General features: G+C 41.9%; 1 protein-coding gene across 1 annotated transcript in view; it reads right to left on the bottom strand.

The window, feature by feature from the left end:
- Positions 1-26,022, bottom strand: part of LOC118585692 (calcium-binding mitochondrial carrier protein SCaMC-1) — a 51,134-nt gene extending 25,112 nt beyond the window's left edge. Inside the window, exons 1-4 of the mRNA XM_036190523.1 lie at positions 25,598-26,022; positions 10,021-10,147; positions 6,570-6,657; positions 1,468-1,579 (exon numbers count right to left, since the gene is read on the bottom strand). Of these exons, the coding sequence (XP_036046416.1) occupies positions 1,468-1,579; positions 6,570-6,657; positions 10,021-10,147; positions 25,598-25,780 (510 nt within the window). The 5' untranslated portion in view covers positions 25,781-26,022. The remainder of the gene's footprint in view (positions 1-1,467; positions 1,580-6,569; positions 6,658-10,020; positions 10,148-25,597) is intronic.
- Positions 26,023-26,568: the final 546 nt, after the last annotated feature.

The raw sequence follows: 26,568 nt of genomic DNA, 5'->3' as shown, positions 1-26,568 counted from the left end.
CTAAATGCTATGGTGGGTATAACTAGGTCTGTAGAGCACTTTCTTAGCATGCTCCAGGTCCCAGCACCACACACAAAAACATGTCCTTGACATAAAACTTTATGGGCAAGAATGAAAGGTAATGAGCCACACTTGGGCAGTAATGCTCCTTCTTTGTTACCAATAAAATTGTTTTATGATTATATCATCAAATGTTATCAACTATCCCCAAAAATATAATACAAAGTTCACATAGTATAAAATTTATACTCATAATTGATTTTATAATGCTCTGTATAAGCTTTGGCATTGTTACTAGTGACAGTGTGAACTCCAGGTGTATGGAGTGGGAGTCAAAGATACTTCTCTCCAAACACAGAAGACAAGTCCACAGGTTGAGGGGTGAAGGGTGGGAAAGCCCGCAGAAGGTCCCCAAGGGCTTCAAGGAACAGGCTGTACAACAGAACCCAATTTACACCACTATATTTTAGCAGAATGTCAATGAAACAATCACAATGAACTTTTATGAAGTACACACTGGCAGGAAATGCTATGCATGTGAGTCAAAAAATATTCTCTAGCATTCAATGAGTAATGCAATGCCTTATGACAGTGATAAATCGAGGCAGCCTGACTAAATAAGCAGTTTTGGGAGGGACCCGAGGCCATGTCATCTTTAGCAATCTGGAAGTGCAGAGATGATTTGGCAATATGTGACTTCTGACTTTGAGACTTCCCTATGGCAGAAGCATTAAATGTCAATGAAACCCAGGAAGCTAGTTCATCAAGATGGGCCTTCTTCCAAGTTTTGAGAAAAGCTGTATTTATGCCACCTTGGGGACTTTAAAGATGCTCTATAAATCTGTGCCTAATAGATAAAGAGATCTAGACATTCAATACCTACTGGGACCGTCCTGGGACTTGGCCACCCTTCCCAGGGTGTTATGATGTTCGTGAGTGGCAAGTATTGTGTAGCAGAGCTCCATGAAGTGTAAGTGATGGCAAAGGTTGACAGCCTGCTTAGAACCTCAGTGACTAGAGTCGACCTATCCTAACTACTTTAATACCAACTTTCTGCCCACCTCTGTGTGTGACCTGACACCTTTGTGACTGTTAGGTAAACCCTTTGGAAGGTATGAACAGAGGCCTAGATTCTACCACCCCAAGGGTTAAGATCACACAGCATCTGATGTCCATAATAGAAAGTTTGTTACTTTGCTTTAAGCCTTCTATCTCATGTTTCCACTGATGTATTTGAAAAGTATCTTGATTTATGATTTTCTTTGCTGTGTTACTATAAAAACCTCATGAAACTACTTCCATGTTAGAACATGGAATTTGGGGTAACCTGAGTCTGCATTCCCAGGCCATGGTCCCTCATTTAGATACAAAACAACCGATCTCTGTCTCCTTTAAGGTGAGAGCCATGTTTCTTGCATCAGCACTATACCTGAGACTTAGAGCTACAGATACAGAAAGCAAACTTACCGTCGAGTGTTTCCAGAAACGGACAATTTCTTCAATGTCCGTAACAGGGTTAAATAAAAAGTAGTCCCTCCATTCGTTCCAGTCCACTGTCATTGTCCCGTCCGAGTCAATGCTGGAAGTGTAAACAGATGGTTAAAGAGCAAGATGTGGGCACGGCTAACACTATTGCTCATTTTACAGAATGAGATTTTGCTTTCCAGATTAATATTGAATTTTAAAAACCAGTTGGCAGGTTTAAAGGGTACAGCAATGGAGCATTTGGTTAGCAGGCATGAGGCCCTGGATTCTACCCTCAAGAAAAACACACCACTCACAATCTTACGTTACTGGAAATAGAATCATGTATATTATGATCCTGCCTGACCATTTTTACTATTTGGAGAAAACCAGATGCAAATATTACAGAGAGAGCCCACTACAGACTGCCTTTAGCACTCTGTCAAATTCAAAGTCACTAGGTTAAAGACACAAAGATTGGATAATGAAATATTGAGAGGTACGAATGAATAAATCAGGGTCCTTTTTTGTCCTCTCACAAGCTTGGGAAATTATTTCTTATATCCTAAGACTGAAATATTTGGGTATGATTTTTGAAATAGATTCTAAATATGCTATCAATTTTCTTCTCAATATCAGAAAATTAGCAGTGATTCTAAGAAACCACATTCTTAATGGCTGACTATTTGAGTTTTGAGAAATCCTGGTATCTCATCAAATCTAAACTTAGTATGCTGTCATCTTCCACATGTAAGTGGTAACACAAACTCAGATTTTTTTGTGTTTTTTATTTGGGAGGTTGTTTGTTTGTTTGTTTATAAGCTTCTTGACAGAAAGCCCATTCTATGAGATTTTCCTCGGAACAATGCAAAATTATACCGGGTTTGATCTCGTTTTTCAATACAGATAGTTACCAAAGTGGCAGGTGCAAGGAGCTGGTTTTGAATTGAATTCCCATGTCTGAAATAATATTTTGATGTTTCCTCAAATTTTATGCTATAATCTATATGACAGTGAGACATGCAGGCAGCATACAAATAAAGTGAAATTTTCAGATGATATTAGTATGTTATTAGTATGTTTTCAGTATCATTTTCAGTTTCAATGTGCTTATGTGAGATTATACTTCAGCTTTCACTTGCCCAGTGCAAAGGTGGCGATGTTCCATATCCACTAAGAATCCTAGTCGCTGCTTGCATTTAAAATGTGTTCTGGGTTGCAGTATTAGCAGCTCTGATTTTATCAATATTTTCTGGTTTTGTGCAATGATTTAGCTTTTAACCCCAATCCCCAACTGCCCTTTCATGAGCATTTTCTACAAGGAAAGTGTCACCTTAGAAACATCTCACAACTTTTTATTTTGTTTTGTTTTTTGAGACAGGGTTTCACTGTGTAGTTTTGGCTGTCCTGGAATGTACTCTGTAGATCAGGCTGGCCTTGAACTCACAGAGATCCGCCTGCCTCTGCCTCTGCCTCCCCAGTGCTGGGATTGGAGGCATGCGCCAATATCACAGTCATCCCACAACTGTAATATTTCCAAGTCCAAGTCCCCTTGAATTTCCACTCTGCCCCATGTTGTGGGAAAGCATGGGTCCATCTGTGGTACTTTGTTATACAGCACATAAGCTGACTGGAAATTCACTTGGATCTACTGTAGAGCTTGAAGTTAGAATTTGCTTTATTCCTAATGCTGTCAAAGGAAATACAAGAAAAATGATTTCTGGCCTTAAGCAAGAGAGGAAAAAAATTCATACTTTGCTAAGGGTTTGTCAATATTCTTTGCCTTTTCAAAGAACTAACTCTTTGTTTTGTTATGATGCAAAAATTCTCCATAAACTATTTGCATGTAAACTGAGGACAACAACACACTTAAAGGATTATACACTGTGATGAAGTTAGTTTTATTCCAAGGATGTAAGAAGTCATCTTTCCAGATGACTCAGGAGTTAAAAAGCACTGGCTGCTCTCCCAGAGGTTCTGGGTTCAATCCAGCACCTTCACGGCAGTTCACACCTGTCGGTAACTGCAGTTCCAGAGGATCTGGTGCCTGTGGGCACTGCATGCAGATGGATGGCATGCACACACACGTGCCAGCAAAACACCCATACACATAAAATAATTTTTTAAAAAATGGTTTAATGTATACAAACCAATAAAGTAATACAGCACACAGTAGAACTAGAACCAAAGACCAAAATCACATGATCGTCTCAATAGATACAGGACAAACCTTTGACAAAATTTTCCATCTCTATGGTAACAGCCCTGAAAAAGCTAGAGGCAGAAGGATCGTATCTCAACATAATAAAGATGATGTGTGACAGCCGTACAGCTGGCTTTACACTGAATGGGGTCAAATGGAAGAATTGCCTCTGACACCAGGAACGGCCCAGGTGTTCAAAAGTTCCACTCTTATTTTACTACAGTGTCTGAAGTCTCAGCAAGAGTCATAAGACAAAAGAAAGAAGTCAAAGATTTGATACAAATAAAAAGAGAACAAACCAAATGACCCTCATTTTCAGATAATATAATTCTATAGCTAAAGGACCCTGAAGATTCTACTAGAAAACTCCGAGGCCTGGGAACACTTCCAGTAGATCAGTGGAGTGCAAAACTGATGTCGAAAATCCAGTCGCTTTTCTATAGGCCTGGAGTGATATTTTATTTGTATGTTAATAAAGTTGCCTTGGGGTCAGAGCAAGCCAGAGCAGAAACTCGGTGGTGGTGGTGGTGGTGGTGGTGGTGGTGGTGGTGGTGGTGGTGGTGCACGCCTTTAATCCCAGCACTTGGGAGGCAGAGCTAGGCAGGATCTCTGTGTGTTCAAGGACACAGCCAGCATGGCAGACACATGCCTTTAATCTCAATACCAACCATAGAAGACCTGGAGGTCTGTACAGACAGGCAGTGACGAGGAGGTCATGTGGCTGGGTTTATAACCAATGAGAAGCCAGAACAGAAAGTCTATATAAAAGACAGGACACAGGAAGTAGCTCTCTTGTGGAGAGGAAAGACAGAGCAGCAGTAGGGTAAGGTTTTCAGCTCTCAGCTATTACTCTGACCTCTCGGCTTTTAACTCTTCAATTGGCTCTGTGTTTCTTATTTAACAAGACAGTTACATCTACATAGGCCAATAACAAACATACTCAAAAGGAAAACATCTCATTCACAACAGCTGCAAATAAATAAATAAACACTAGGAACAAACTTAACCACAAAAATGAAAACTCTCCTTAACAAAAGTTTTATATATAAAATACTGAACAAAGAACTAGATGACACAAAAGATAGAAAGAACTTCCACACTTGGGGCCCGACAGAATCACTGTTGTTCAAATCACCATGTTACTAAAAACAATCTGCAGATTCAGGTTAATCCCTAGTCAAGTTCTGATGGCATTCTTCACAGAACTCGAAGAAACAATAAGTTGTTTCTTAAATAAATCTTAATAGTCATATCAAATCACGGAAGACCCCAAATAACTAGACCAATTCTGAGCAAAAAGAGTAACACTGGAGGCACCACCATAACATGATTTAAATTATACAAGAAAGCCATAACAACAACAGTAGCATGGTACTGACTCAGAAAGAGGTGCTTAAATCAAGACATAGAACAGAGTGCCCGAAAGTAAGCCCACTCGGCCACAGACGCCTGGTTCTTCTCAAAAGGCAGCCTCCTTAACAAAATAAATAAATAAAGGAGAAAGAATTAGACTCCCAAAATTAAAAAATAAAATAAAATAACCCCCATAAATAATCTAATCAGTAAGTGTCCAAATGAGTTGGACAGTTCTCAAGAGAAGATGTATAAATAAACAGTAAATATATGAAAATTGTTAAACAACTCTTAGTCATAGGGGAAATGAAAATTAAAATCACTTGGATGTCCCACCTTACCCCATTCAAAATGGCCAACATCAAGAAAGTGAGAACAATGGGTATAGGAGAGAAAGGGAGCCTTATGCTGTTGACGAGAATGTAAATTAGTGCAGCCTCTGTGGAGCTCAGCATGGAAATTCCTAGAAATAAAAAAAATCAAAACTAGACCCGGCAGGTGAGCCCTACTATTCCACTTCTGGGAATGAGCGCCAAGGACTCTAAGTCAGCACACCTCAAGGTACTTCTCGTCTGTGTTTATCGCTGCAATACTTACAATAGCCAAGACATAGAATCAGCCTAGATGCCCATCAACAGATGAAGGGGCACACACACACACACACACACACACACACACACACACACAAATTGACCACTATAAAGAAGAAAGAAATTATGTCATTTGCAGGGGAAAAGCATGGAACTGGAGGTGATCATGATAAGAAATAAGCCAGGCTCAGAAAAACAAATATGACAAGTTTTCTCTCATGTAGAATCAAAATATTTTTGAAAGATGTAAGCAGAGGGGTGCTATTTGGGTGAAGGAGGCCAGCAGGAGGGAAGTGGGATGAGAGAGGATGGTAGAGAGGCGAATGTGACTGAGGCACATTGGAGGAAAATGTCACAGCGAACCTCATTTCCTTAGAGAGTTAACACATACCAATACTTTATAAAAACAAGGGGAAACCAAATTCATTTAAAAAGTAATAGCCAAGGGCTGGAGAGATAGTTCAGAGGTTAAAAGCACCAAGTGCTCTTCCAGAGGACCTGGGCTCAGGCAGGTCCCAGCACACACATGGTGGCTCACAGCCACCTGTAACTCCAGTTCCAAAGGGCTTGACACCTCTTCTGTGCTCCACAGGCAGCAAAAATACAAGTGATGCAAAGACAAACAAAATGCCCTTCACACATAAAATATATAAAAGAAATAAATGCTTAAAGTAACCCCAAAACCCTTAGCTCCTACCTCTAGACATAAGCCTCATTGCTGTCCCAGTGCTCCTGAAGACTTGTGACAACCGACTAGTCCAGCTTAAACATCCCTCTCCCATCACTGCACTGTAGATAACGTGTTTCCACAGAAATGCAAAGGGAATGAAGGAAGGAAAGACAGCAGGCGTGGGTGATGAGGCACGCTGAGATGCAGGGAGGTATCCAAACGTGGCACGAAGAGACCAGCATGGAAGACGAGACTTTAAAGTACTTAGTCAGTTTGATGGAGAGCTCACCTTTGAAGAATCAGTTTTGCTTGATCTTCAGAAATATGTAAACCCAGCATCTTGAGAGACTGGACAACTTCAGAAGGCTCGATTTTCCCTTCAAACAATGAAAACAGTGTAAGGTCAGGCTCAGAATCTCAGATTTCTGAATGATGAAAGTGAAAAATAAGCATTTGGGTAAGCCAGTGACCTTCTTAAATGCGTATTGTGGCATCAATACTCAAAGTTTTCACAAATACCTTAAAAATGTGCACATATTATTCGATTCACAAAGCCTAGGGGATAAAGAGTGCTATTCCTCCAAATAGAAGGCCCAAAGCTCCCATGGCCTTGTTGGGAGAGTTAGAAGCAGCAGGAGAGAGCTCTAGATCCTGATCTCCTATGAGACAAGCTCCATTAAACTAGAAATTGTTCACTTAAAAGTACCCATATCCACATTTTAATAGGTAGAGGGGCATTTACTAAGCATGGAGTCCCATGTGACCAAGTGAGAGGGTGCAAAAAATGAAGAAATTGAGCCGAAGAGCAGAGAATTATCTGACAAATCTGGCAGTAAAGATAGATAGAAAGGACCAAAAAGCAATGGAAGAGAGAATAAATTAGCACAAAGGCCATCTGAACACGTTAGAGATGGAACAAATCAGGAGAAAGGGAAAGAGAGAAAATAAACACCATAAACAAGCACCCAAGCTCTTCCCTCAGGTGGCTCAAATACTCGTGAGGGTCCTGAGGGCTGAAACCACTCAAAGTGAGAGGCTCTGCTACCATGCAATGTGGACAGCAAGCTCCTGGGGGAGGGACCACACAAATGACGGGGGGCAGGGAAGACGTCCTCTGAGAGAGGACTAAAGAAGTGACCGGATGCTAAGGGGATCCAGCCAGAGAGAGGAAAATGGCAGAGGAATCTGGACAACGTTAGGGGACAGAGGGGGCATTATTTCAGCAGTGAAGTGCTTTGGATTTCCCCTAGCATTCTCCCAGGGCCACACTCTTAAAGACTTAGTGGTCCACTGTGCAGTGGCCATGTTCTATAAAATTACTGCAGATACTGGATTAGCAAGCATAACCCTGCAAGGGATTCAGGTACAGGTTCCTGGGAGACTCTATCACAGTAGTTCATCAGCTAATCTAAGGTTGTTTCCCATTTCTGTTCAGACACCTCATGACATTGAACTCTTGGAAAACTTTTCTAGGAAATCTGCATTTCTGCATGGCACACATCATGACTTTCTTGGACTTGGAGATACTAGCACCACATATGGGGAACATTTTATAAAGTAAAATTTCCCACCAAACCATGTACAATTTTCCACCAAACCATGTACAAAGATGCAAAACGCACAAAACAAAACTGATTTGAAAAAGATAATCGCTTATAGTCTTAGAGCTAAAATAAAGAAGAATGTCATGTGCTGGACATGCCTTTAATCCCAGCACTTGGAAGGCAGAGGCAGGCAAGCGGATCTCTGTGAGTTCCAGGCTAGCCTGGTCTACAAAGTGAGTTCCAGGAAAGGTGCAAAGCTACACAGAGAAACCCTGCCTCAAAAAACCAAAAAAAAAAAAAAAAAAAAAAAAAAATGTCACCTTGTGTTTTAGAATCAAGAATGTCACCTTATCCTTATTATGTCTCAACTAAGAATGTCTATGTTCAGCGATTCAAAGTTTTTACTCTTCTGTGCATGGCCACAAGTAACTGGAACACATATCTTGAGACTACTTCTGAGGTTAAATTTTAGCAAGTAGTAATATCCGCCAGAACAAAGACCACAAATATTGAGAACATAAACTACATATGTTTAAGTTAAGGAATTCTGATAAATAAAAATATGAACCTTTAATGATAAATTGTTTCAAATATATGTGAAGTAATAAGTAAAGGCAGAACTATCTACGTTTATGAAAAAAATGTATTGTTGAAATTTCATTTCTATTTCCTGTGGTTCAAGTCTAGTTTCCTGGAGTGGACAATGATGTGCACACCACTTATGTACTGGATGGCTGAGCACTAGTCATATAGCAGTTGGTCCTGAGATTGTCTCAGCTCCCAGCTATTAACAGGACAAGGACAACATTGTCTCTGCCACTGTAGAGGGTCCAGGCTGGCATGAAAGTTTGCATGCAGGAAGGAGAGTAAATTTTAAAAACTGAATTTGCCTGAGGACTGGACTCAGAGGGCTTGATGGCAATATACACAGTGCAAGGCTTCCTGGAGGTTACAGCCTCCACCTCCACCACACACTGAGCCCTTAGCCATTGTGAACCATCAACAAAACCATCTAAATGGTTTGGTTATTTGAAGGAATTCAATTTAAGTTCACGTTCAGTCTAAATCAGTAGATAGTACATTATAACTGCCAATCCAAATGAAGCCTGTTGACTTTCTTTCTAAATAAAGTTTTATTTGAACACGTCCATACAATTTGCCCGCATACTGTCTTCGGTTAAGATGCAGCCACAGCTCAGACTACATGGCCCACACAGTTAAAATATTTACAACCTAGATTTTTATTAAAAGTTTTTAAACCAACCCTTGAAAAGAATGGTACTTTTTCCATTTATTGTTCAACTTCCTTCTTAAATAACAGGTTTGTGAAGTGAGCCATTCACTAGGCTGGGAAAGGTTTAGGGCTGCATTATAATACTTGCAAATGCATTCTTCCTGTCCATGGTTGCCTCTGGACCTGGGATCTGATGATTTTTCCACTGCTGGTTTTCTTCCTACTTACCCGGGAACTCTATTCCCAAGCTAACACTTTAAACAGAGGAAATGCCACCCCAGCCAGAAGGTGCATACTAACGTTGATCGTCTCTCATTATTAGGATCAGAGACCATCTTTCCTAAATTAATCTTTCAAAGAGATTATAAAATGTAAGATATGAATATGAAGTTTTTTTATTTTATAATACACAAGTCATGCTCCTATATGGAAAAATAAATACCTCTTATTGAAAGAACAAGTAGGTAATTATTATTTTTAAACCACAACTATAAGTGAGATCAGCATAATCTCAATAGTTAACACTTTATGGCAATTTTTAATTCAGTAGAAAAAACTATAAATTTTCTTCACTAAAAATATGGACTCGAGGCTGGAGAGCTGGCTCAGTGGTTAAGAGCAGTCATTGCTCTCACAGAGGACCCAAGTTCGGTTCCCAGCACACACGCTAGCTGGCTCAGAACCACCTATAACTACAGCTCCCGGGAGTCTGCAGGCACCTGTACTCATGTGCACATAATCCTACACACACACACACACACACACAAAGAGAGAGAGGGAGAGAGAGAACTAAAAGTAGAATAAAATCTTTTAAAAAAATGAATAAAAATATGAACTCCCAATCACATTAATAAAATAAGTACTAGCACAAATAACAGTCATCTGAAGAGATTAACTATATCTTATCTTGGACTTGGAAAGCATAAAGGCAACTTTTCATAAGAAGTGAGAACAGGCCACACCATCACTATTCTTGTCCAAACTTTTAAATGCTAACTTCATTTTCTTCTCATGGTCTTTCAGATATTTCATAAATTCTTCAAAATCCAGCTTCCCATCTTTGTTGACATCACCGGCAACAAAAATTTTCTACAGAAAAAGAGAGAGAGAGATTTTACTGTTGGCATGGGCTAAAGTACTGAACTAATTGTGTACAGGCTTCCAGTTTGGGCCAGAAGTGTTAGTATCCATTATGACGTAGCTCTGCAACCTTTCCTGCGGTTAAGATTCTCAGAGTTTGGGCTGGAGAGATGGCTTAGAGGTTAAGAGCACTGAATACTGTATACATAATAAATAAATCTTTAAAAAAAAAAAGATTCTCAGAGTTTCACAAGCAGTGGATGGTGACAATTTGATCATTACATGAAGACTAAGCCTTCTCTTTTGAATTGTCTTGTAATTCCCTCTGTGGAAATAAAGACACAAACCAGGGCCATCTCTTCTGAGCTTGCTGCCCTCTTCATTTGTGTTTTATATAGACCCAAAGATGGGGCAGCGCACAGGAAGCTTTGTAGTGCGAAGGGGTGGGCATGTGAAGGGGTGGGCACAGGCTGACTAGCCAGGAGCAGAGGGTCCAGTGTGGTTGGATGGGAGACATAACTGTCTTTCGTTAATCCCAAAGTGAAAATGGAAATCAAAATTGGGAGAACTATCAGTGAGATTAACCAAGTCCTGGCCATTTGGGGAGGAGCTTTTACAGGATCGACTTCGCAAACTCCTGGGCTGTCACTAGAGACATCAACTGCCTTCCTCCAAGCCTGTCAGTTGTAAGGACCAGGTTTCCTGGCTGTATGTGCTGAATCAATGTCTATTTTTATTTATGGCCCTGCCATTATCTGTTTGTATATTCAGTCCCTCCTACCTACAGAATAACAAAAGGAAGTTATCGCTTCAAATTTATTATTTTTCATAATAAAAAGGTATCTTTTGCACCTCACACTATACAATGTAAATTTCTCTTTTGAAAAGTTAATTGAATTCTCAGTCCATACGAATGAAATTCCTTCTGCAGACATTGGAGAACCCACACATTAGAACTTCTGATATGTGACCTTTACCTGAGGGAAAAGTCCAAGAGTTCTTTTAAAATAGAATGTTCCATGTGGTTGGTGCAGAGCCCTGGGGAATGACTCCCCTCAGTTTTGATAAGCGAATGCTCATATGCACATCTTTTGCCAAAAAGATTTGCAGGAAAATAAAATGTTGAAAAGGAGTAAGTGGGCTTCAAAGAACTTAGCTTGTTTATGGCAAAATCTAGGATCCTTTCTGAAAGGCTCATTGGTATCAAATAAGCAAATATACTTCATGTTTTGAAAGAAGAGGGACCAGGGTCCCAACATCCACCTCCATATGGGAGATTTCCAATTCTTGAAATTCTCACCGTTAAGATACACCTTTTAGAAGTTGCAACACCACCCCCCAGTAGAATCATGGGCAGAGTGCCAAGTCATTAAAAGGAACACCTTTGACAAACAGTTATCCCAACCACAGCAAAAGACAAAGAAACTACAATGCAGTGCTTGCCATATAGAACCAACTGGTTGACCAATGGAAAGCTTAAAGACTCCAAAAGTCTGCACAGTTAATAGGATGATGACGACTCTTAGGAAGTTCACCCCCTTAGGAACAGAACAAAACAAAACCACTGAGCCTCCAAACACATGTGGACTTAATGTTCCAGTTCTCTAAACCCATGACACAGCTTTGGCCCATACGCTGTGGTGGTTTGAACAAGGATGACTTCCATTGGCTCATATATTTGAATGCTTGGTCCACACTGTTTGGGAAGGATTAGGAGGTGTGGCCTCGTTGGAGGTACATCACTCACAGTGGGCTTTGAGGTTTCAAGAGCTTATACAATTCCCAGATAATTCTTTCCCCCTGCCTCCAACTTGTGGATAAGATGTAAACTCTCAGCAACTTCTCCAGTTCCTGGCTATCTGCCCTGCTCCCCACCATAATGTTCATTGTTTCACACTCTCAAACTGTAAGCAAGCCCCCAATTAAATGCTTTTATAAGTTCCCTTAGTGTCTCTTCACAGCAGTAGAAAAGTAACTAAGATATGCCAAAGCTACTAATCTAGGCCTCTGGTGACATGTGACAACACTGAACAGGTTGACCCCCCAAAACAGAACCTTAGCCAACAGCAAAAGCAATCAGAAGTTGGAAATTTGATTATAGCCACAAAGAAAACTGAGAAATGTTCTTGAGGATATTAGCTGTGAGGATGACTTGAACTTCTTCTAAGCACCCTGCCTCCATATCTTCTGTGCTGAGATTAGAGGCCTGCACCATCACAAAGGTGTTTACTATACTATACTGTACTACACTATGCTATAGTACACTATACTATACTACACTACACTACGCTATACTACACTACACTACGCTATACTACACTATGCTATACTATACTATACTACACTATACTACACTACACTATACTATACTACACTATGCTATACTACACTATGCTATACTACACTACGCTATAGTACACTATGCTATACTATACTATACTACACTACACTACGCTATACTACACTATACTATACTGTACTACACTATGCTATACTACACTATACTACACTACACTACGCTATACTACACTATACTATACTGTACTACACTATGCTATACTACACTATACTATACTACACTACGCTATACTACACTATACTATACTGTACTACACTATGCTATACTACACTATACTACACTACACTACGCTATACTACACTATACTATACTGTACTACACTATGCTATACTACACTATACTACACTACACTACGCTATACTACACTATACTATACTGTACTACACTATGCTATACTACACTATACTACACTACACTACGCTATACTACACTATACTATACTGTACTACACTATGCTATACTACACCATACTATACTATACTATACTACACTATGTTATACTACACTATGTTATACTACACTATACTATACTATACTACACTACGCTATACTACACTATGCTATACTACACTATACTATACTATACTATACTATACTATGCTACGCTATGCTATACTACACTATACTATACTACATTACGCTATAGTACACTATACTATACTATACTATACTACACTATATTATACGGTATTGGTGACATAATCGAGCACTCTACCTGCTACCTACATCCCTAGTCCCTGGATTATTCTTAATAATCATAAGCAGTGCTAATCCAGCCGCACCTCAAAGGACCCAGGTCAACTTTGAAAACTATGAATTTGGCTTCATTCTGCTTCAGGAAGCCTCTCTAGAGGTCCTGGCCCGGACATCAATCTGAGCCTCGTGAAGCCCACCTGGTCATCCTCCAGAGATTGCTTGACCCCTAAATCCTCCAGGCCTTCCTGAAACTCAAAGATATCCAAAGCTCCATCTTCATCATGGTCCAGATACCAAAAAAGGTCTTCATAGAGGGAATCCATCTGCAATGTCTCCTGCGGCCAGCGTGATCCCTGCTATGGCCCTCTGAGTCCCCCAGGAGCAGAAGTCCCCAGGAGAGGACAAAGAAGATGTCTGTTCAAGATGAGAGAGAGGGGCCAAAGGCAAAGCATCTGCAGGGGTTACCGCATAGGAAGGAGAGAGCCTCACTCTAACGGTCCTGGGAGTGCAGGGGCCACGTGCGGGGCAAGAACCACTGAGTTACTCCTGGAGAGGGATTCTGCCCCCAAGTCCGCTGGGCGGAGACCCTGTCTCCACCCTAAGTTCAACAGCAGCCAAGACAGAGCCAGCCATGTCCCGCCACAACTTCCAGAGACCCCCCCACTCCCACCCCCGCACAAGGCGGTCTAACAAGGAAGTTTGTGTTTCGTCTTGTTTTGTTTTATAAATATGCAAGAGTAAAGCAGAACTGGGCTACTGCTCCGTATTCCGCTAACAGTAGAGGTCACCTGACCACTTTTGGAAGACTGTGTGTGGTTTGTGGCTTGTTATTGTTTTCTGGGGTGCTGGGGAAGGAATATGTTGGAAACAGGTGCACGTTCTAGAAAATCTCTAATCACTCCACCACGGTGCTTTGGGTTCGGTCTAAGCCAACCATTTTGTCAATAGGCAGATTGCACCTGCCCAGGAATCCTCTTTTTAGGGGTGAACCGCACCAGACAGGCCATCATAAAGACTGAAAACAAAAAGAAAATAGCCTGTGTGGACCTTTTCTTCGGTGTTCCCTCCATCTCCACCTCCCACCCCTGGTTTTTTATCTTTTATTTTCATCCACTATCCATAGTCACTCTGGGGGCAAAATCGCTCCATCTGGACACCTCTAGAGAGGCACCCAGAGGATAATCCCCAAATTGCCAGCCGTTATGGCAGCTGGACTCCAACGAGAAGGCAGGAGATACTGTTATTATTATCTGTGGCTTTTTAATGCTCACCCTCCAGAGGCATGGGAAGCCCTGAACCCCTTGTTCGTGTACCTGTGGCCCCTCAGGCAGCTTCAGGACAAGTGTGGAAGTGCCGTTCCACAGGAAAACTCCCTGCTTTTACATGACTTACTTTTCAAACTGAATCATTTTTGTTTTTTGGTTTTTGTTTTGGTTTTTTGGTTTTTCGAGACAGGGTTTCTCTGTGTAGCTTTGCGCCTTTCCTGGAACTCACTTTGTAGACCAGGCTGGCCTCGAACTCACAGAGATCCACCTGGCTCTGCCTCCCGAGTGCTGGGATTAAAGGCGTACGCCACCAAATGAAAAAAGAAAGTTGAATATTGCCCAGTGAGATAGCACACGCCTGACACTTGAGGGTCAGATAGAAGGCTCCTGAATGGTAGGCCAGCCTGAGCTAAATAAAGCATGATGAAACCTTCGCTCAAAAATAAATGAATAAATAAACATTTAATTAGATATTAAAATTCATAAAGAGAATTTAATTCTGCCAGTCTCCATTAGTGTTGGCTCTGTACTTCTCATCACAGTGAGTGCTGAGAGCAGGACAGAGACCATCACAAACCCTAGACAGACTCCCTCAGGGAGAAAGTTGCACCACAGGTAAACATAGATGCTGCCATCAACTGTGCAATAGACACTTTCCCAAGAGCTGTTGAGCAGGGGCCAACAGATGAGACTGTTTCACAAAACCTGTTGTGGCCCAATCGTGAATAAATTATTCCACAAAAGAGGATTTTATTTTACATTTTAGATGTATTTATTTTATGTGGATGAGTGTTTTTGCCTGCTTGTGCATTTATGTGCATTTCACATGTGCTGGTGCTGGAGAGGGTCAGTAAAGGGCACCGAGCCCCTGGACCTGGAGTGACGGATGGTTGTGAGCCATGATGGTCTGGAGAACGGGGGACACTGTTTTGTCACTATTAATTGCCACAAATTTCTAGTTTTTCCACTTTTAATGTCATTGTGTTCTCCTCTGCCCTCACCCATCTCTCCTTCTGCACTCTTTCTAGCTTTTTGTTTTGTTTTTAAGTCAAAGATTATACTAGAACATTTTAAAACATAGCCCCAAAATGTGGGTATTATCTGAAATACTCTGATGAAAATAAGACACAGTTAGGACACTGGAGATGGAGGAAATAATCTGAAACTTAATGCTTTGACACAGAAGTCATGAGTAACACAACGCTGAAGAAGAGTCGAGGAACTTAGGTGGAAGTCTGTTCATACACTTATGCTTAGAAGACCTAGAAACATCCTCTACTTCTGAGATTTGAACTTACAAATAAGGCAACACACATAACAAAGGGAAGTATGCCCAGGGTGAATTTACATTTGAGGGTCTTTCTTTGGTCTACACTTATTTTGTGACAATATTGTATGAGTATATAGAAGAGAGAGGGAGTATGGGGCTGGAGAGAATCAGTTGTTCCTGAACCCAGGTTCATGCTAGCACATTAATTAAATGTGCTCAGTTAGCTTGAGAAGTTCCAGGCAGTTTTAAGACTATGTTGTTTGCTATAATGTCACAGACAGAGCTCCTACTGTGACTTTCTTAGAATACACTAGATTCACAGGAGCCTGGGACCTTTGAAGCTGAGAAGATTGCTATGTGGACAAAGTTTGGATCACTCAGCTTCTGTGCAGCCATTAACTTACCTTATGTACGGGTATCCAGAAGTCAAGCTTTCCTGGGTAATTAGTTCCTAAGAGTGGAGCCCTCATGAATGGGATCAGTGCCCTTATAAGAGCCAGTAGACCTCACTTGCCTCTTCTATCAATATGAAGAAGGCTCGTAGACAGAACTTTTAATAAAAGCACATGTGAATGGCTATAGGCTTATGGAAAGATACCTTTAAGATACACCCTAGCATATGGCTCAGTGCTTTCTTTAGAAGTATCCTGTGTTTGGATCCCCAGCATCATGTAGAAAGCTAGGCATGGTGGCATGCTTCTGTAATACCAGCACTGGCAATTCAGAAATAGGAAGATTCCAGGGTCTCATTGCCCACCCAGTCTACTTAAGTGATGAGCTCTAGGTTCTATGAGAGCCCTGCTCAAAATAAAAGGTGGGACACAATAGAGGAAGACAGTCGACATTGACCTCCAGCCTCCATACACACTTGCAGAAGTGTGCACACATGCACACACACACACACCTTCACACATATTAAAAGATGTGGTATCATAAGTACTAGATGATAAACATCTTGGAGACTCAATATCAAGAATGGTTCAACGGGTAAACTGACCTCAGGAATCATTTAGGTCCTCTATTCTATAACTTTTCATTTTTCTTTAAAAGGGAGCATTTTCCACAGATGGAATAGAATTGAATGCAAAACAGCAGTTGTGAAATGTTTATTGCTCTGCTTTAATTTTTTTCATGTTTTAACCCCATTTAGATAATTATAATTTATCTCTGAACAATGGAAACATTAGGTTAATGTCCCCCTTTTTTGTGATGCTGGGGATCTAACCCAAGCCTACACACACACACACACACACACACACACACACACACACACACACACATATATGTTGGCCTACTGAGCTTCAGCTCCAGACTCCACTAATATCTCAACTATCTGAAACTTGATAATAGAGGTGCATTTTAGGGCATCATGGCAGGGAGGTTATGGAATAAGAAAAACAAGGGAATTCTAGCAACATTCTCATCAAACGTACAAAATCAGTATCTTGTGTGTTTTCCCCCCAGTTTATATTCTAAAAGCTAACGTTACCTTTTCTTTGTGGAAGTAAAACTTCTGAGAGAGGAAAACAAACAAAGAGAGAGAGACTCCTTTATAAGGTCTAGCATGGCCTTCTCCTGGAGAGCATTCCAAGCCTAATCAGTTCCATTCCCAAATTCCCAACAGCCTATGTGCCTTGACTTTGCCACAGCAAGTGTGTTTATCTTTTTTATTTTACTTTCTCTGCCTCAAATTTCTCCCATTCTTCCTGATAAATTACCATGAGTGTTAAATGAAGCATCTCCTCACTCTTGCCCTAATCAATTCAGAATTATTTATTTATAATTATTTTTCTAGTTATGACACATGTAGATAAGTAAGCTTCCATGGAGCAACATTCTGTAAAATGCTACTTAACCTCTCTTGTCTGCTCTGAGTTCAAAAATCTTACCTTTTTATACAGTGAAGCAGTTGACTGATTGGGTTCATGAAAATGTCAAAAGGATTTGCTGGCAAAGACTGAATGAAGTTCACTGTGAAATATGGATCATTATCTATCATACATTAGCTTAGTCATGGTATATTACGAGCTACAGAATCAGACCAGAGTTAAATGAGTTTACCAGTTGCTAGATTCAGGGTCATAGTCAAGTCACTAAATTCCTAGAAGGTTCAAATATAAAGTGGAAATGATTAAAAATAACCCCAAACCCTCGTACGAAGATTTTTATTTAGTTGCTGTTATTGAACAGTGTAAGACAAAGTTCATTAAGCTGGGGTGCAGCAGTGAGCAAGTCCAAGAGGCATGAGCCATCATGATATCCCTTAAACTCTTGCTATGTATTAGTTGGTTAAATACATAAAAATCAACTAGCAAATAACAAACAGGGCAATTTCAAAAAATGAAAAGATACTTGATAAAATACTTGCATGTTATAACATGATGCTATCAACCTTGTGGTTTAGTCCTCCCTCTCAATCTTGAAAATGCAGTCAGCCGGCTTTCCTTACTATCTTGGTCATGACTTGGTCTTATCTATGTGGTGACACAAGCACCTCCTGTAGAGGTGCGTTCTCTACCAAATACATCAGCTGTGTCTCTGAATTCTCTACAGTACACAAAGAAGGCCTGTTCCTCAGGGCCAACAAAACCCTCTTTTGTGGGGCTGGAGAGATGCTTCAGCAGCTCAGAGCACTCGTTGCTTTTGTAGGGGACTGAGGTCCATATCCTAATAATCCTGAGTCCTAGGAGAACTTACATAAAGTATCTCTCTTCACATCAAATTACAGGGCTCAAGGAACATCACAAAAGCAGGGGCACAGAGAATGTAAGAGCCAGAGGTGGGGGGGGCATGCTGTGAAATGCCATTCCCCAGACATGAAGTGTCTGTGGAACATGTGAACTCACAGCAGCTGTGGTTACCTGCACAAGGTCTGCATAATAACAAGCCAGTTAAAAATACAAGTGTGGATGGGAGATGCTCCCGAGGCTCCAGCCCTGCCTGAGGAACTATTGACAGGTGCTGGGAGAGGCAGAGTCTCTTTCATTAGGGGGTGGCCACAGGGAGGCTGCCCAGACCAGTGGATGACTGCACACCTATTCACATATGGGCTGCATTCATTAGCTAACTAAAAAAAGAGGGCTTGGAGCTGAAAGGCAAATATACTGGGGAGGAGACTGAGGGAAGGTGGAGAGAGGGAGTGGAGGTGGATATGTTTAAGATGACTTGTATCCGTGTGTGAAATTTTCAATGAATAAATTTTAAAAAGAGAAAACGGAGGTCATAGCATCAAAAATGTAGCACAGCAATTTCACAACTGGCTGGCTCTTAATTTTGACTCAGGATTGCCTGCCATAAAGTCCTTTCTCTTCCCTCAGTAATTTTGGAATACTTACCAATGATTAACTACTGTGTATTTTAAGTCTATTTTCCATATTCTACTCAGATATTTCTTGTATCCAAAGCTGGAAAAAAAAAAAAAAACAAACTGGAGCCTGGACCTGGCAAGATGGCTCAGCTGGTAAAGGGGCTTGCCACCAATCCTAATGACCTGAGTTCAATCCCCAGAGAGAGCACTGACTCCTTTAAGTCGTCCTCTGAGCTCCACAAGTGCACCATGATGTACAGGTATGTGTGCACATAAAATAAATGTGAGAAATAGTATAAAACCTAAAAAAACCTAAACAGATATTTGTTCTCTTTGAAGTGCTAAATTTATTGTGAAAAGCTTGAAAATATGAAGAAGAGGTAAAATTAAGTGAAAAATCTAGGGATTTCCCTTCAAGGTAAATATTTGTTTTAGGGACAAACTATTATTGTGAAACTTGAATAGTTCCATAGTTCTTACCCTTGTGTACTCAGATAGACCATCTCCTCAGTTCTTGACAGTACACCAACACTTGACTATGCCTTAGTCAATATCTCTTGACTGAGTCATCAGATTGAAGTATGTTATTGGCTTGTTTCCCAGATATGATGGTGAACTTTAAATATCAGTTTGATTAGTATATAAAGGATGTGCGTGTAACCAATAACAACATTTCTGGGTGTGTCTGTGAGTAATTTTGGAAGAGATTAACATTAGGATCAGAAGACTGTGTAGAAGGGCATATGCCAGTCCACTGAACAGAACAAAAAATTAAAAGTATGAAGGAGACTAAAAGACATTTCTCTTTCAGGGCGGGAACATTTATAAAAACTGGTATCCTAAGTAGAGGGAATTGGAAATGCACAGACTGTGGATCAGTAGCAAGTGCAGCAAAAACAATGTTTCTTCAAAGCAATCTACAGCTTCGTTAATATGTGCAATCCTTGGACTTCAAAATTTCCATCTTTCAAAATGTATCTTATGATAATGAAATGTGGTACATATGTAACACCATGGAATACTGTTCAGGAATATCTGTAAAGGGAAATAAAATCATGAATTTTGCAGGTAAACAGAGAAACCAAGAAACAATCATATGGAGTGAGGCAACCCATACCCAGAGGGCAAGCATCCATGTTTTCTCCCATTGAGGGCTCCAAATATTCAGATATGAGCACATAGCCTGGAGTAACACAAAAACCAGGAGAGTAAAACAGGATCATTGCCAGGATAGGGGTGTTGGGGAGCAAAAGAGGGGGATAGCAGTGTACCAGTGATCTGATCTGGGAAAAGAGGGCTCTTCAGGTGGAGGAGGGAAGCAAACACAGAGAAGGAGGGAACTGGGTAAAGGGAACAGTAGGACACAGTGATATGGGGATTTGTGGACAGTAGGACACAGTGATCTGATGGGATTTGTGGACAGTAGGACACAGTGATCTGATGGGATTTGTGGACAGTAGGACACAGTGATATGGGGATTTGTGGACAGTAGGACACAGTGATGGGGATTTGTCGACAGTAGGACACAGTGATCTGATGGGATTTGTGGACAGTAGGACACAGTGATATGGGGATTTGTGGACAGTAGGACACAGTGATCTGATGGGATTTGTGGACAGTAGGACACAGTGATATGGGATTTGTGGACAGTAGGACACAGTGATCTGATGGGATTTGTGGACAGTAGGACACAGTGATATGGGATTTGTGGACAGTAGGACACAGTGATCTGATGGGATTTGTGGACAGTAGGACACAGTGATATGGGATTTGTGGACAGTAGGACACAGTAATCTGATGGGATTTGTGGACAGTAGGACACAGTGATCTGATGGGATTTGTGGACAGTAGGACACAGTGATCTGATGGGATTTGTGGACAGTAGGACACAGTGATCTGATGGGATTTGTAGACAGTAGGACACAGTGATATGGGGATTTGTGGAAGGGCCTTTTAGGGAGGTGGGAAGAGGGAGGTGGGTAAAGTAACAGTAAGGATGTCTGAAACAAACCATAAGAAATCGTGCCATTAACTATTTACCTAAAACTAATTCTAATACCTGTAATTCTGTATATAAATACCCATTTATAGTTTTGGGGTATGTTTTAGTTTTGGTTTATTGTTGGTGTTCTGTTTTGTTTTGTTGTTTCTTTGTTTTTAGAGACAGGGTTTCTCTGTATAACAATCCTAGCTGTCCTGGAACTCGGTTTGTAAATCAGGCTGGCCATGAGCTCACAGAGATCCGCATTTACAGTGTTCACAAACTTTTCTCGTCTGGGATGACAATGCTCCCTCCAAGAACCAAAGACCGCCTAACCAGACATGAGAAGCCTTCTTTAGTCCAAGCGACTCCCCCCCCCGCCCCCGAATTACAGCCAACTGCTAAGGCCCTTGGTTGCTGAAGACACCATGCACTTCAGAAACAGGGCCCAGAGGTGCCTGAGCTGGAACTGTTCCGAAAGCCTCCTCTCCAAGGATTAGGTTTCATGGTACCAGAAGATGCCACCCAAGCTTCCAGAGGAGGGAAGCAACCAAGAGCCGAATCTAGCTGTAACACCTAAAGAAGCACAACACCCAGAATGATGCAGTAATCCTAAGGGGGCAGCAGTGGCACACATACCTTGGCGGTACCCAACAGCTCTCCAATTAGATTTAAGACCCTCTCAAAAAGAGGGAAAACATGTCTGGGACAGGAAACCCGGCTTCCTACTCAGTGCTAGTGAAGTCATAGATATTGCAGGAGAATCTACAACCATTAATTTACTGAACCAGCATAATCCTTAGGGGCAATTTAAACATTTGTCCTTATACCGACAGATAGGTGTTGTGTTCACCCCTCATCAAGAAGACTCCTCCTTGCAATAGACAGAGACCACTACAGGAAACCACAAACAATCAAAATGCAGAGTTGTGGAGCCCAGTCCTAATGGATACATCTCCAATACACTCCCACACCTAAGGTTCAGGACACACTGTAGAAGATGGGAAGAAAGATTGTAAGCTCCAGGGAGTTCGCTATGAGATTGTGTTTCCTAGTAATGTCAGAAACGGCATCCATAAAATCTCACCAAAATCTCATCCATAAAGTCCAAATGACTGTCCAAATAGAAGCTGAACAAGAACAATAGACATTCCAAAGTGAAAGGAGAAAAGCCCATGAGGCCTCACCCTACCCTGGGACCTACAGGTAAAATTAGGAGAAATAGTCTTCTTCAAGGAAGAGCACACAATACCAAATGGTCAGCCATGAAAACATGTGTACAAGTAGCATTATACAGGTTATATTCCAGCATATATATGTACATATATATATGTACATATATTCCATTACATTGTGGAAAGAGGCCCTAACTTTGGAGGAAAGCAAGGAGGAGTGCATGGGAGAGTCTGAATGGGAAGGAAGAAATGTTGTAATTATATAAGTTTTTTAAAAATGTACCTTGTGAAGATAATTGAACCAAATGAGACAAAAATAAAAATGAAAGGATTCTAGTGCAATTTCATTTGATACAATTTTGAAACTGTCAATAAGCAAAATGGCAGAGTATTGACAATCTATTATATAAACATGAAGTAGTATATCATACAATCATTAAAATGCTGCAAAGTAGTACCTGACAACCTGTTTGGTCTCACGATCCTTTTAGAATCTTGAAAATTACTGAGGACTCCAGGAAGTTTCTGTGTATTGTAGGGATCATGGCCCATGCAGGGTGGGATTATTTCCCTTCCAAGGACCCTGCATGGGGGCATGGCTTACTGACATACTCTGGCTTCCAGCCATGGTACCTTTGGATACACTGCAAAGACATCCTGTCCTTGGCTGCTCCAGGCAGTGACTAGATTCTCTGGGGAACTCAAGCCAGGCCACCTGTCCCCAACACAAGTGTCTTCTCATTCTCTTGTCGATACCATTTGGCTAATTCCCTGTCAGCCTGTCCTAGACGTTCTAGGAATTCAAATCCCACACCTCCGTGAATGAGGAGGGAAAGCCGAAGCCTGGTTAACTAAGGATCCCTGAGTGTTTGAGCAGAACACCAGAACTGCCATACTCCAGACACAGGAGAAGGAGCCTTGGGAAATGAAGAGAAGGAAAACCTTCCCAGCATGTGTCTAGGCGTGAAGGGGTGGCATTCACTGCATGTGTGAGGAGAAATGGCCTGAAGTGGAAACATAAACAGGTTATGGATGTCCAGATCACAGTTAATAAGCATACAAGTTGGCCCGTGGCTAAGGAATCCCCCTGCCATATCACATACCACATGTTTATCTGATTTTCCCCAGCCTGCTTTTGGCTAGCTGGTCCTACTTATGGTGAAAACAGAGACACTAACAACTGGGGCCTATAGGACAGCACAGAGGGAAAAGGCACTTGCCACCAAGGCCTGAGTTCCATCTTGGAGTTCACTTGGCAAGAGCAAAGAAGTGACTTGGTGAGTTATCCTCCATATGAGCTCCACATACATGCAATGGTTCTCATGAAAGCACATGTGCACGCACATACAAATAAATAAACAAGTGTATAAAAAAGTAACACAACTGATTAAAGTTCAGGTTTTTTTTTTTTTTTTTAATTAATAAAGGACAGGTCACTGCCTTGTCAGTGTATTTCAGGTTCTAGCCTTAACCTTTTGATATCACTTTGATCCAATGAGTGAGACAGAATTGTTCATCCTGAGTGCTGGTCTTTTGGGAGGGCACAATGATTAAATAAGTAATACCACTTGAGACTCATAAAAGCAATGATGCATGAGGTCAGGAAGCCACAAACAGCAGTAGGCAGTCAGCTAACCTCTGGAAGGTGGTCCAGCAGGACATACCACATGGGAGGTGACAGTTTTTCAAAATAAAAATAGCTTCCCCTTAATTATAAAAATGATGTGCATTTATTCTCCTAAACTGAAATTCTACAAATGTAAAGAAAAAAGTAGAATATTAATCCCTTCTCATTGAGGAGTAACTATTACTAACATTTTGCAAAAGAATGCATTAATCTGGGACTAGTTTGATCATGCCAGGCATGATCACCAGTAGTGACACTATACTCTGAACGAAATGTAATTTATATATGCACAAAATATATACATTTATTAGTGATAAACCTGAGCTGCCCTGTTATATATGCTTATATATACATAGTTTTACCTAATTTATTTTATATATAATACATTTTGAAAAATTCGACTTTTTCTCCTGATTCTGAGTGGTTGTTACTGTGGGGTTTGGGGTCTTGTTGTTGCTGTTTGTTTCCGTTCACTCAGGTTTGACCCAAGTGAGAGGAGGACAGAGCCCAAGCTGACCTGTAACTTGCAGCAATTCTCCTGCCTCGGCTTCCAGAGTTCTGGGATTATAGGCCTGCACCATCATGCCTGGCTACTCCCTCTCCTTTTAAAATCTCACCAGATGCTTTGTCTACTTTATTCATATTTTCAAAAAACAAAAACATTTAGGAAATTTAAAGCACTCTTAAAATGATGCATGAGTCAAAGAAGCCGTGCCAGTGATTAGAAAACACGAGGAAGAGAATAATACAAACAAATAACCCCGGGCATACCTGTGAGATGCAGCTGCGGAGAGCCTAAGAGATGCTATCACTCAAAATTAGCAAGTCAGGCCTCTGATTCAAGAAATAAGTGGAAATGAGTCAACCAAAGCCAGTAGAACAGACACACTCAGCAGAAGTACCCAAAGTTGGTTCTTTCAGAGTGTGTATTAATTAAATAAGCAAACCTATGGCCAGAGTGAAAAAATGGAATGAGCAGAGCTCAGAAATGAAATATGTAATAATCCTTTGGGCAAAATGGTTCACTTCCAAAACAAGTTGTAACTTACTAGGAGGGCATAGTGGAGTGAAGTGGCCTCTATTAAGGACATTGACACTGCAAGAGGAGTTTTAAATATAGATACAGAACAGTTGGTAGCCCTCGCAGTAACTCAAGCACGTTCCTCTTGGGATAGGAAAGCCAGTGCCCTCTTGCACAGCAGCGGGCTGGACAAGTTCCAGATCCCGTGTCCCCACCCTGCCAAGGGGCCTGGATGTCAGGGACACAATTTACATGACTCAGAGGAAGTACAGTTGCTTTACAACAGATCAATATGTGTACTTCGGGCACTAACTTGGAAAGTCATAAAAACGGAATGTGGCCTTTCCCCCTCAACCAGCGGCTGGGAGCACGGCTGGTTTTAACCCGTTTTTGAAACAATAAACTCTAGTAGTTGTAACAAAGTTGCTTCCAGGAGATATAAAGTGTCTCTTTCACCTAACTTGGGACCTACAGAAGTCTGACAGTTAAAACAACCATGCAGGGTTTGCAAAGGACAGGGCAAGTGACGAACCAAGAACCAGAGATGCTCTCAAAACGAAAGCGTTGGCAGTTTTAAGTGTGCAACACTAATTTATCTGGAAAAACACCAGCTGCCTTCCAGATCCAACTCTCAGGAGCTCTTCCCGCCCGCTGGCGGGCATAGTTCCGCCTCCTTGCTTGGCCTCAGGCCACCGCCCTCTGGGTACCTGTGTCCCCGGAACGTTTTGCAGCCGCCCCAGCGCCCCACGGCGACCCACCTCCTCGGCGTCCTGGCCCAGTGGGATGCCCAGGTTCTGCAGCCCCTGCTGCAGCTCTCCGATGTCCACCACGCCGTCCCCATTGCGGTCCAGCGCCCGGAAGAGCGTCTCGTAGCGCGTGGGCGGCTCCGCGTCCTGGCAGGCGGCGGTGGGCAGCACGAAGGCCCGCAGCCAGCGCAGCATGGTCCCGGGGAAGTCACTACGGGCTGCGAGCTGGCCGGGCACGATCCGGGTGGTGAGGCCTGGCTGGGTGGGGCGGCAGCCGCAGAGCCTCTGGAACGTCGTCGGGGGGCGAGGCTTCTGGCCCGCAGGAACCTAGCTCGGCGCAGGGTGTGGCAGCCCAGCTGCTGCTTGGGGCGGAGCTGGCCCAGGCCTGAGTTGGCTGCTGGGACCGGCTGGGCCAAGATGCCCGCCTCCCGGAACGTGCAGACAGAGGGGATGGAAGCCCCTCAAAGCACAGTTTTGCTGCCAGCTTGTTAAAGGTTGGAGTGCGGAGGTGGTTCGAGGGCAGGTTGCTCAGTCTCAAAGGCCCATTGGAGAAGTGCTGTTTATGTCCGCCAGAAGGATGGGAGTGGGTAGGTAACTGGGATGGCGAGTCCATTGTGGAAAGGTCTATCAGACCAAAAAGAGCAGAGAGGCCTTTTTCAGAGAAGGGCATCAGTCACCCAGGAGGCCGTAGAGAAAGGAGGGGAGATAGAGACAAGAGGGTCCCTTCCCACAGCACACAGAGAAACTTTAGCTCCTTCCGCTCAAGACAAGTGTGATTCTGAGGTTCGGCATGTAGTTCAGATGAGACACAGTTTCGAGGATAACGGGAGAAACATTGGTCTACAGAGAGAAGGTCCGAGACCTGATCCTCAGCTGTGTAATTCCAAGAACGGGATGTAGCTTTCTTGAATAGCCTTTCATCAGTAAAAATGAGAATATGAACAGCTGCTTCGCCATCAAGTAGGATGCCCCTTCACTGGAAT

The sequence above is a fragment of the Onychomys torridus genome, chromosome 6, assembly GCF_903995425.1.
Source record: "Onychomys torridus chromosome 6, mOncTor1.1, whole genome shotgun sequence".
In the NCBI taxonomy this organism is placed as follows: Eukaryota; Metazoa; Chordata; class Mammalia; order Rodentia; family Cricetidae; genus Onychomys; species Onychomys torridus.
Note: the sequence above shows the minus strand (reverse complement) of the source record. Positions and strands in the feature narration are given on the sequence as shown.